At 27.6% G+C, this 12,938-nt stretch overlaps 2 protein-coding genes across 7 annotated transcripts in view; one reads left to right on the top strand and one right to left on the bottom strand.

Moving 5' to 3' along the window:
- LOC111690175 (inositol-pentakisphosphate 2-kinase) overlaps nucleotides 1-12,938 on the top strand; it is a 194,293-nt gene that overhangs the window by 142,867 nt on the left and 38,488 nt on the right. The window lies entirely within an intron of this gene.
- The window catches only part of LOC111690197 (homeobox protein orthopedia), a 34,627-nt gene that overhangs the window by 16,504 nt on the left and 5,185 nt on the right, over nucleotides 1-12,938 (bottom strand). For 3 of the 6 annotated variants that reach the window (XM_046955178.1, XM_046955180.1, XM_046955181.1), the window contains exons 3-4: nucleotides 2,966-3,213; nucleotides 1,350-1,508 (exon numbers count right to left, since the gene is read on the bottom strand). In XM_046955178.1, the coding sequence (XP_046811134.1) occupies nucleotides 1,350-1,508; nucleotides 2,966-3,213 (407 nt within the window). Of the gene's footprint in view, nucleotides 1-1,349; nucleotides 1,509-2,965; nucleotides 3,214-3,605; nucleotides 4,038-12,938 lie in introns of those variants that run through there. The other 3 variants (XM_046955179.1, XM_046955182.1, XM_046955183.1) reach the window with 2 other exon arrangements.

Here is a 12,938-nt window from a genome sequence, read left to right as displayed (position 1 = left end):
AGTCAAAATTAATAAAATAATAACGACGTGGTATTGACTGATGCTTTATTGTCAAATAGTTTGCAAAAAAAGTAGCAAGAATATCTTTGTACTAAAAAGCCGTCCGGTAGATTACAACTGTTAGAAAATTTAAAACTCTGTCAGAAGATGCATTCAATTAGTTTTTCGCGAAAGTAATTAGGCAATATAAACAAATGTTATAATACTATTTTGTAAATAATAATGTATAATTAATGCCAAGTTTTGTTCAGGAAGACCCCACTGTGCACTCTAGAGAAAATCGAACATTAAAAGCATGAATACTAAGGAGAAGAATTTCCTAATACAAATCTATTTTCACAATACCTCTATCAAAAATAGTTAACTTTAAAGAAACAAGAAATTAAAGTCAACATTTGGATATAATTTGATAAATGGTTTTTAATAATTGTAAATCAATGTTAATTCGAAAAGTACAACATAATAATGGTCACTGTCACACCACCATGCCGCACTCTACAAAGCTACATTTTCTCTCTTTCTCCCAAAGCATCTGCTCAGTGACAAGTACAACGACACCAATATCAAATAGTCATAAGCTGAGAAAATGACAAAGTGTTAGTTAACTGTGCGCCATCCTAGGGGGAGAATGGGTTTATTCACATGGTGTTTATTGGTGATTCTATGTCGTTAAAGACAAAAATTTAGTTTGATTTTAGGCTTAAAATGTCATTCTAAAGGCTTTACAAGAATTATCCTCATAGCAGGAGGGGAGGAGTATACATGGACGTTTAGTTATTTTGTTGTTGTTTTTTTATTATTTTGCTATTGCATTGTTAATAAAATTAGCATATAAATTAACTTTATCATGCACACATTATGATGTGGTTTATTTAAATATCACACAAACATAATATCCCTGCGTTTATTGTTAAACAACACAAAAACAACAACAAAAAACAAGTCATCAAAAATTATTGACATCTATTTTATGTCAGTTGTAATCCTTTTTTCCATTGTCGTCTTCTCTAAATCCATGTTATTTTATTTTAGTTATGAAATGTCTATTTAAAAGGATTTAAATGAATATTTCCGATTTAGACTGTTTTGTTTAGCTCATTAGTATGCCTGTGCATGCCCGACTGTAAATCAATCTACTGGGATTAAGTGTGATAGTGACAACATAAACTGCCAATGACTTGACTTTAAACGAATAGCAAATGCGGGGTTTGTTAACATATTAAAGTTACATTTAAACTATTTAAGAACTCTACTCTACTATACATTCCTGAACACGCTTTGAGAATAATAAACAGTTGGTAGAAAAGAAAACAGATGATAACCACACTACATATTCCTAATTTACTCACCTGTACTCTTGATTCCGTCAATCCAATTCGCATTGCAATTTCTTCCCGCATAAATATGTCGGGATAGTGAGTTTTCGAAAAACATCTTTCCAGTTCATTTAATTGTGCCGGTGTGAAACGCGTTCGATGACGTTTCTGTTTATTATTTTTATCCGAATTCTGCAATAAATTTAAATTATACATTAATATTTTCAATGTTTATGTTAGGATTGTGATAGCATTGTGATAAAAAAATAACATGCAATATAGTATAATTGTTAATTTACACATTTAGGGTACCATTCCATATATGTATAAACTTTAAAGTCATAAAATTGTTTCATAGAAACTTGACTTGTAATTGGATATGAAATATTCTAATCTTGTTTGTAAGTATTGTCTAGAATTTGGTAAAATATTAAAGAAGAGTAAAGATTTCACTCAGTTTAGACATCGTATGATGAACCCTGGTTACAGTTTAAAGGGAGCTTTTCCTTTAAATAGATATTAATTTCTTTTATTCTGGATTCTGAGTTATAGTTTAAAGGGGGCTTTCCTTTAAATATATATGTAATTATTTTACTCCGGATACTAGTAAAATCTAATTTCATGTATGAATACCTCTAAATCGTTGCGTTCATGAACTGAACATGAGAAAAATAAATTTTTTTCATATGGTCCTTAGTTCCCTGTCAGCGATTCGAAATCCTGACCTCAACTGAGTCCTTTTTCAAGAAAAATATAATTTTTTTCTCGAATTCAGTACATTAATAAGCATCAAAAAGTGTAAATCCTAATGTACAATAATATCAAAGGGGACGATGTAATAGTGTAAATGTTACTCTGTATCCCGTTTCTGTATTTATCGAATCGAGAATAATTGCGGGAAAATTAATGGTCATCATATATAAAACAGGGCGAACACAAGAAATTTAATACTTGTTAAATATTAATACGTACACTTTGAAAATTAAAATCTATGTTTTCTATGTTTATGTTTTTTTTTTCGAATGTGTAGAAGGTCATATAAATGTTTATTGAAATCGGTAACTTCAATTAATGTTATTAAATTTCACTGAAAGGACAACTCTAAAATTTTCGTCTTCTTGAGTCCGACTATAGTGAATGGTCAATGTGGTTATATAACAAATCATGTGGATATACATATTATGTATGTATATTTATATAAAAAATTATAAAATAATAATAATGGATTCGTTATAAATATCTACAACAATATGTATTTATAAAATAGTTCTTAATGATAATCACACTTACTTTTAAATGTTTTTTGTTTTTTTGTAATTTTTTAATGGTAAAGTAGTTTTGCAAGCAGTCAAGTATATTAATATTTAATATAAATTAAATTTTATTAAATATGCGTATATAAAGACATTTATATAGATCCACATCAGAGCATAATACACATTTACAGATGCACATAAATTGTTATGAATTAAATTTGAACACATTTTTTTTTATTTTTATCGTAATGTTTTTTGTTTTTTTTTCAAATTTTGTTTTATGTTAAAGGATTAAGAGTAGAAAAAACACCAAGGAAGAAAAAAACGAAATAAAACATTAATTAATTTATATGAAATTGTGTTTTAAAATAATGGGGGTTCTTAAAAACTCACCTGATCTTGTTGTTGCATAGTGTTGTTGTTATTATTATTGTTATTAGTGTTATTGTTATTATTGTTACCAAGTGAATTTTGCGTATCGCATAAATTACTGGAAACATGCAAACGACCACTAACGCCACCACCACCATTCAATGAGATGTCATTATTATTTGGCGGACCATTTGATATATGTCCGAAACTATTGACACCGGCATGTAGTGCAGACAGGGCAGCTTTTGGTATATCACAATCTTTGGGACCTACAAAATGATTAAAATTGATATACGTTAATAATTCAGTTGTTTGCATCAAGAGTTTTAAAACTCTAAAATCTTAGATTCTCGTAAAACTATTTTAAATTTATACATCAATCTCGTTTAATGAATGGTTTATCATCAATTGACTCCTCGTACAAGTTTGCATTAGACATGAAAACTTAGTAGTTTTTTTAATGCTTTCCTGATGTTGTTTTTTTATTTTTCTTTTCTTTTAAATAAAACAACTTATGACTATAACCAAAGAGTCTAGCGAGCGCAAAAATTAACTTTCTATAATTTTCAAGGACAATTTTAAAATAGTATCCCTTATGAAAGTACATTTTATATTAAGAATATAAATGACTCTGAATATTGAAATTGTAATGCATCCATACCTTATATTAAAATGTATGTTTATTAGGCATATGTATGTATAACTATGTACATTTACAAATTCTTTTACGTCTGAAAATTCACTGAAAATTTGTCGCTTTATTTGGTGTATGTATTCGTGTATGTATTTCGTTAACAATTAAAATTCACTTTTATTTTTGTTTGTTATCCTTATATTTTATAAGTATATAATTCATATATACATATATATGAAATTACACATGTATATGTATTTGTTTTATCATTTATGTATTAATATATGCAATCACACTATTATTTTGTTTGTATATAATCACAAACTTTTTCACCAATACACAGAAACTGATTAAGTTTACGACAAAATTATTATATTAGCCAGGAAATAAAAAATTTACGTAAATTTAGTATTTTTTTTTTATTTGGAAATCCGTCATTTAAGATTTTTGGAATGATGCCGCGCGTATGTATCTCACTTAACTGAAATGTTCAAGTAAATTGAATTTTTCAACAACCTGTCATTCAAAAGATGCCAAAAACACCAGTAGAAAAAAATGGAAAATAAATCATACACACACAAACATACACACATTCATGACACTCAAACAGACAGATACATATATAAAGTATCTGTAGAAAAAAGTATCGCTATAAAACAAATGTTAAATCAAATAAAACAAAAAGATACAAACAAATAAAAAACAACGTCAGTCAGCCAGTTTAGAGACTGTAAGTGAAATAAACGTGTACGAGATACATTCGTAGAGGTGAGATTTAAAACCTGTGTAATTTCACAAAACGTTAAAAAGGGGTTAGTTTTGCAGTCAAAACACAAATACAAACGCATACATTCTATGTCACACATACACTTCTTGAAATATCTAAATACCAGATACAACTACGATTACTGCTTCAATTTCTTTCAATGCTGCCTACGGATGGTGATGCTGCTGTTTTATTTAACTAAGCAAACACGATATGGAAAATAAGAAGATTCATCATTAAAGTTTTTCTCAATACCAGAAAAACATTTAAACAAATCGCACATCTACATCGAAATACACCTTAACTAAAGGCCAGCAAACAAACCAAATAACTTAAGTCCAACAACAACTAATACATCAAACATCAGCAGGTTCATATCTTATAGAACGCAAAAGAGTTTAAAATTGATTTTTTTAGATCGTCAGTCAGTTTGTTGTTCTGTCCGTTAGCCTGGCCGGGAATATTTTTTAACACATACATGTGATCAATTCTTGTTGTTGTTTCTTTTCTGCCAAGTCAACAAAGTAAATTGTTGAAAACAACTGAAGAAGTAAAATATAGAGGAAATGAAAAAAACTCTAATATTTTATTTATTTTTCAACTCTTTGGTATTGAAAAATATACAAAGAGCAACAACAAAACTCATTTGTAATATAAATACACATATATATTTTTAAACTAAATCAAACATTTGCACATCGCTAGTAGTTGTGAACTCACGCCTGTATGACGACAAATGTTACTTTTTTAATTCTTTTTCATAATCGATGATCACACACAGATGCACATACACAAGGTTATATGTACATATGTATTAAAAAGCACAGTTTAATTCTTAGCGATCAGTTGTTTTTTTAAGTCAGAAATCAAGTTACAAAGAAAATGCATTATTCATGTATTTTTTACTTCACATTAGTTAGTTTTATTTCAATTATTTTAAAGCAATCCCCCATTTGTACTTGTGTTTATGTGTTTGTTGCTTTTTTATTTACTTGCGAGTGTAGGTGCAAAATCATCAATCTGTTTGTATTGTTGTAGATTTTAAAGTTTGGTTGGTAAGAGATAGCATTTTACTTGTTGAGGCTAGTGAAAAGCAAGTAAGAAAGTATTGTCAGACATGACCATATGATACCCTACACCAATTTTATATAAAATTATAAATGAACACATAATAGTTAAATCAAATCAGAGAGCTATTCTGAACTCTCCTACTATAGATGAGTAGGTTTTAATAAGCATCAAATTGTTTACCCAAGTTTTACAAAGTACATAGAAATTGTAAATATTTATTTCAAAAATGTATTGTATTTAATATATTGCAGTAATGTGTATGTGTTTCCAAAAATTTTAAATTTAACTTTAAATTAAAAATAAATAAGCTAAAAATACGTCGATATATGTCCTAAAATAATAAAAATTATAATATAATAAATATTTTGTAAATACGATACTCAAGAAAATAATGCATTTGGTATCCCCGTTTTTAAAATCAGCTTTTAATTCAAAATTACTTTTTGAAAACCTAAATAACAAGCTATTTGTATCCTTTACTTAAAATTTCGCTACACTAAACCAAAGAAAATATTTCAAGTTGAACTTGATTCTTTAGTATATTTTATGACAGGTTATTTGGTTACCTGTCGAATATTGACTACTGTTTACGATTGGTCCATAAACGGCGCCTTTGTACTTTATGATGCATTTTAAGATCTCAAAATGATGTTAAAATAATTTTTACGTGTGTTCTTAAGCGGCAGTTCGGCATTTTGTTTGATGTTAAAAACAGAAAATGTGTTTAAAATATATGAATTTCAATGATTGTAATTGTTGCACTAAAAAATAAAAACATATAAAATAGTTTTAATAATAAAAAAACTTTAGATTTTATTTTAATTTGTTTTTAAAATTAAAATATTAAAGTAAGTGAGAAATTACAGTCGAGCATTTCCATGTGATAACTTGATTCAATATTTTTTTAAATTTTAATTTTTATATATAGTTGGTTTTAAGTCCCGGCATTTTAAACATCTCTTGGAATGAATTCGGTTATAAAGAATTGTCCATCAAGTACAATTTTCTTTTTAAATAACGCACTTTAAGAATTAGGTCATAAATATTTGCTAAAAAAATGTGTAAAAAAATATTAAACAGATTTATTTTTTATATACCAAGCCCGTTTTATTATTAACTTCGCTTGTGACATACAAATTTTAATGGTTCCTAGGAGTTCGTTATACACTCGTTTGACTGTATGTTTGGTTGGTTATCATGGAAAATAACATATCACAAACAGTTAAGTAGAGTCGAAAGGACGATTTTCACTAAGGTTGGCTATGAATAGTTTACAAAGAATCAGTTCCTTTTCGTTGATGCATTCGCAGAGAAGATATTTCTTTGTTTTCCTTATCTTTGCAACTCCGACAGTATTCACGGAATGGGAGTCCAAGCCAACTTGTCTGCTTAGCATCCAGTGTTCGATACATCCGGCAACATCGATACATCCCGCTTATTTTGGAATATAAGTACACAGGAAAAATTGTCAGTAGTTTATTTTCAATTCACATGTTTTTCTCTTTCTTAAATTTTTAGTTGTCTTAATTATCTCGTTGTTTAAAACCCAAGTGTACAATTTTGATTAAGTTTTTAATTGATTCAATTAATTTTTTAATTGGTTGAAATTTTTTTCTGGTCTACTTTCCTATTTTAGTTTTTTTAATATTTTATTTAGAAATTTTGTAATAGGAAATAGTCAATAAAATTTCAGGCATATAATATTAAAGTTTCTTGACAATTTATGAAACACTTTATATATTCAATTGTGACAATAAAGTGATATTTTTTGTAAATGCTGAACGCATTGTTAAAGATCGAGTATTCCTTTAACGCTGTGTGTAATCGATTAATAATTTGATTGTTTAAATCAACTTTTTAATTGATTTTTAAAAAATTTTCTACCAAACAGTTTAATTTATTTGATTAATAAATTAAAAAAAAAAACAATTTTATATTTATTAAATATTTAATTTATAAAATTATAGATTTCCTTTTAAGTGGGTCTTATTTACTTAAAATTACAGTTTTTAAATTTAAAATTTACCAAATATTAAAATTTAAAAAATTGTAAGAACATTTTAAAGGCTAAAAGTATCATAAACAAATTGTATGCCTTTTCAAGGCTAAATAAGCTTAGCTTTGTATGTGTAATTCTGACTTATCCACAGGTCATGACTGAATGAAAAATTATTACAAAATATTTATTAGTGTTAAAAATATTGCTAATTGAAAGGCTAACTCAATCGTGTGTGAAATTGTCGAAATGTCGAAAAAAACTGTAAAAATGAAGTAATATATTCAAGAAAGGCTAATTCAATCTTGTGTGAAATTGTCGAAATGGCGAAAAGAACTGTTTTCAGCTTAGTTGTTCCAAGATTTAGGTGAAAACATCTCGAAGAAGAGCTTAAACTTTTTTTGTAAAATACTTCAGTTCCTTACCAGCAATATCAGAATTTTGCCATACAGAAATTCTCTAACAAAAATAGTTTTAATTATTTGTACCAATTAGTGAGTTTAGAGTTTTATAATATTTTTATATCTATGTACGATATTTTGTTGCACACTATTATTATACATACTGTCATTCCCTTTAAAGATACAAAAAACTCGTAGTATTAAAGAATATAAACTTATACTAGACGGTTGTTATCCATCTTATCATCAATAGAATATCTACAATCTATCACAAAAACATTCATTAAACATTTCAATATTCATATACGTAATAACACGGACATAGTTCAGGCTGAAAACGCGATTTATATGGATTCAAGTTACCAGACAGGTGCTAATTTTTACACATACACCAATCTTAGCTACTGTTAATTAGCGTTTTCCTTCGTCTTCGACTTATCTTCTTTATTTCAACAGTTATAAGGTAATAGGCGATGTGTCATAAGAAAAGATGGAGTAGATGCCACATTCTGGTGCAAAAGAATAGCGAATGCAGTAAAGAAATGTCATTTAATGTAAGTCATGATGTATTTATGAAAGCATGCATGCATGTTTATGCATATACATACATAAATGTGTAAGTTATACATACAAATAAATGAGGAATATAGAACGTCTACGGCAGATACCATGAGAACTATTGTCAATATCGTTAAGTTCGATTTGAATGTCTAGTACTGATTACTTAAGACGCTCTATGTCGTCAGCGTCTTTAGTTGTTATTATTATTTTTGCTGTGGTGGATCGGTCGATTTTTTGTTTGTTCGATGATTTATTTTTACACCAAGATTCATTATTTTATTTTGTATGATTTTGTTTGTTGCTCTTAAAAATCGTGATTAACAAATTAAAGGTGCGGTGTTAGGTGTGATAATTTAACTTTACGCGGGCTTTTTATTTAATTGTTTATTTTTTCATTCCCTTATACTATGGTGTTTTTCGTAGTTGCTCATATATACGATTGGCAATGGTTCTTTTTTAGCATTTATAAATTTATTTATTTTTCGAAAAAAAATATTTCATATTGAGGGACTATATTCCCATATCCGTAATATAAAGTTCAAATAAAAAATATGTTTTCCAATATGTATGTTTACCAAAAAAAAGAAAAAATTCTGAATGCAAGACGATCAATTTTTTCCAAAAATTTCATCTTTTTTTCCTTTATATATATGTATTATATATACATATCTTTTGGTTGTATGAACCTTTTTTGTAGAAAAATACTAAATTTGTAAATCATTTTTAATGATATTTTAAAAGAAAAAATTAAAAAACTCCACGAACTAGCAAGACAAACTGTTTTTCCCCTTAAAACTAATGTTAAGATGGAGACTGTTGCAAATATTTTCAAAATGTAAAAAATTAAAAAACACCATTCTAATCAAATTCGTTCTTACGGTTTAGGATCATACAACTGAACACTTTCTATTATAAAAGGGGCAACAAATTTATTTCAATTTGTTTTTAAATTCAAAATATTGGTAGTCTTTTAAAGAAAGTAAAAGTATAGTCGACCATAACCGACTGCATAAGTTATTAAATTTTAGCTCATTTGTGCTATATTAAAATAAATTTTTTTAAAGGAGGCTTTGGGTGCTATGTTTTATGTTTTTTATTATGTTAAATGTGTCGAATTTCGCAATGCGTTTGATATGTATTTACATATATATAAGTTAATTTTAGGTGTTGAAGAAGGGCTAAAATAATACCGATGATTAGGAAAATCGGCAGCATAATAAAGGCTTGTGTAAAATTTAATTTTGCCGAGATTATTGAGATACAAATATATTGACCATAATTATGAGCTAAAAGTCCTATTAGGGCAATTCGTTTTAATAGGCGCGAGGTGAAATAAAGGACTGATTTCAACCAAGTTTAATAAGCAGAGCCTTTGTATTAATTCATTAAATTATGTGAAAAAATTCCGGCTTGTTCTTTGATCACAACGTTTACATGAACCAAGATATTGGTTAAACGCCTCATAGAATGATTCTAAATCGATCGGTATTCTTAATGTGGGGGGTAGATGAATATTTTAGTGAGCAAAACACATAATCGACTCTCCACCATAGTGGTATATAAATAGCATAGTGTAGTTGTTTCGAAAGTTCGTTGCGGTACACCATAATTATTTGTTTAATATTTTTTCTTCCACGTAAATGTATTTATACAAAAATTTATTTTCACTGCATAACAGTAAAATAATAAATTCACTAATCCTTTTTATATTTGTTGGCTTATAAAAAGCAATTTACCGACAGAAACAACAACAGCAAAAATCATACGAATTTACATATTTTTTCCATTCTTTTACAATCGTTCTGTTTCCGTTTCCATGAAAAGAGCAAATACATGCATATACATATTTGTTTTGTCTTTATTTTGGTTTTGGCAATTATCAAACAATTTACAATTTTAAAAGGCTTAATAATTACAGAAACTCTTTTTTTGCCAAAAATATAACAAATTCTAATATATTTTAACTTTTCCCTTGAAATTGTTGGGACTGAACGAGGAAACGTAAGGCTTTCAAATAATTTATATTTCACAACTACATATCATCGCAATTACAAAATCAGTTTACAACAAACATTAAGCTGTGACGTTAAATGTTTGGCGGGAAGTTAGAGAGGGCGAAGGAATGTCGGAAACGATGTGAATGTATTTAATGGAAAACACCTATTTATTTACAGTCAACATTTAGGGATTAAAAACTTTTTCTATCATGTCTGCAATGCTTACGTAGGGATTAATTAAATTAATTTTACGATTGCATTTGTAATTTAATGTTTCGTCGCTACACTGTTATACACTACTTTTGTAAGCAACAACCATTAATAGGCAACCAAATACGACAACTATGTAAAAATATAAAAAATACAACAAAATTAAATAAAACCTTAGTTGTGATATATATTGTTGGTATAAATACTATATACAAAAGTACATACAAATGTAGTATGTACGTATGTTGGGTTTGTTGATTTGCAAAATTTGTTTGTTGAAATTAGAATGTAATTGTATGCGTACTATTATTTATTGCGGTTTAGAGGGTAAAGGTATGGATGCATGGGCGGAAACACACACACGCACTCTTAAATACATATGTATATACCCAACATTTATTATCATTGTATTCAAATTTATTATCGTCGCTTATACCACTTGTTTTGATTCTGATACAAGTGCCCTATGTATTTCACAGTGTACATACATATATATGTATGTAAACTCGCGCGTTGTGTGTTGTCAGAAATATTGACTGAATAATATCCATCCGTACATATGCTTTTGACATACACTTACCCAAACGCCCTCTAAAAAATTATTGTCTGGTAACGGTAGGTGGTTTTCGATTTGTTCGTTTTTCAGAATTTTCTTTTTCACTACTCGTTTTTGTAAAATTGCCTAAAATTGCATGCTATAAATTTGCGTTTGTGCGCAAATTTTAATTAATTAATCACTGCATTTGCATACAAAAAACGAAAACGAAACAGAACTAGATTTTAAATGCATACGTTCTAATAAATTTGTATTTGTGTGTATATGTAAGTTTATCTAAACGTATGTTTATTGTCCATATGTTATTTGTGGTTTTGTCTTTTGCAAACGTTTTCCAAATTTCTAACAAAACTTCTGGTTTAGTGGTTCACCACTATTAAGCCGCGAAAATGCCTAATGTCTTTCATTAAATTTTTTTTTTTTTTGGAATTGCAGTATTATATTATATGTATTTTGATTAAATGCAGATTTGGCCCTATTCACTAGACCATATGTGATTTAAATAAACAAGGTAAGCTTTTGCAGTTTTACCTTTAATATTAAATATAAATTTTAGATGTAATGGATAACATGTTGTTATTGATTGATTAAATTAATATTTCAGAGTTCAAATTTTCTTATTAAATATTAACAACTCGTCATATGAATCCAAAAAGCCCTAAGTCACAAAAAATCAAAATCTATTTCTGATTGATTATGATGCAACGTTTCAAAATACAAATTCCTATAACTTAATTCAACGTCCCTATCAACAAAATTTTAAAAGATTGTGTTCTAAAATTACCTTACAATGTAATGATAAGTTTAAAACTTGCATGAATTTCTAACTTCGAAATAGTAAAATATTGTAATATACAAAAAAGGTTTGTGGTTATGTGACAATCAAAAACTGAACCATTTTTGATTATAGAAAAGAAAAAACAAATTCTCAGTGACGTAAGTTTGATATATCCGTAAAACAAAACCGCAAATTTTTTTCAAGTAATAATTTAGTTAATAAAACTAAACATGAGAAAATGTTAAACATTTTTGAATTAAGTAATTTATCATTTCAGAAGGGTTTTTGCTTCTTCTGAAATATTTGTTCATTGAAAATTAAAACTTTTTGGATTTTATATGAATCGTGGGATTTAATAAATAAACAGAACGTTTAAATTTAAACTAAATTCTTAACATAACTTTTAGTTGAATAAATTTATCATTCATAACTGATTAAAAAAAAAAATCGACATAAACAAGCTTTTATGAAATTTACTCCTTCTAGTCACTATCGCAATTTCTTTAAAGCGGTCGATTATTTCACCTAGCCGTCATACAAATGGAAGGTCCATTTATTTATTTATAATATCGTTTTTTAGCTCATAATTCTGTTAGTTATAATACTATCCCATAGAAAACTTCGTCTTTTGTCACGTATGATATTCTCTTATTTTAATCTATATTTTCAAAGACAAGATTCTGAATGTTTTTGATTAACAAAATCTATACCATTCATTTGCATACAATGGAATTGTCCATATGCTAAAGAAGCCAAATATCAAATTTATGATCCTCATTCTCTGTGTCACATTCAGCCATTCTCTTCTATTCCGAAATAAATATACACACATATGTTGTGGGAGTATTTTATGAATAAAAATGCATTCATAAATGGTCAAATAAATATTCATAGAAACATACATATTAAAGGCTTGTATCTGCATAGAGCTATTGGCAAGTGTGAAAAATTGCCATAAATTAATAATCGATTAAATTAAAATAATTAATTACTAGTAAAAACGAAATGGTTGCATGTAGCAGAA

Source organism: Lucilia cuprina, chromosome 6, assembly GCF_022045245.1.
Source record: "Lucilia cuprina isolate Lc7/37 chromosome 6, ASM2204524v1, whole genome shotgun sequence".
NCBI lineage: Eukaryota > Metazoa > Arthropoda > Insecta > Diptera > Calliphoridae > Lucilia > Lucilia cuprina.
Note: the sequence above shows the minus strand (reverse complement) of the source record. Positions and strands in the feature narration are given on the sequence as shown.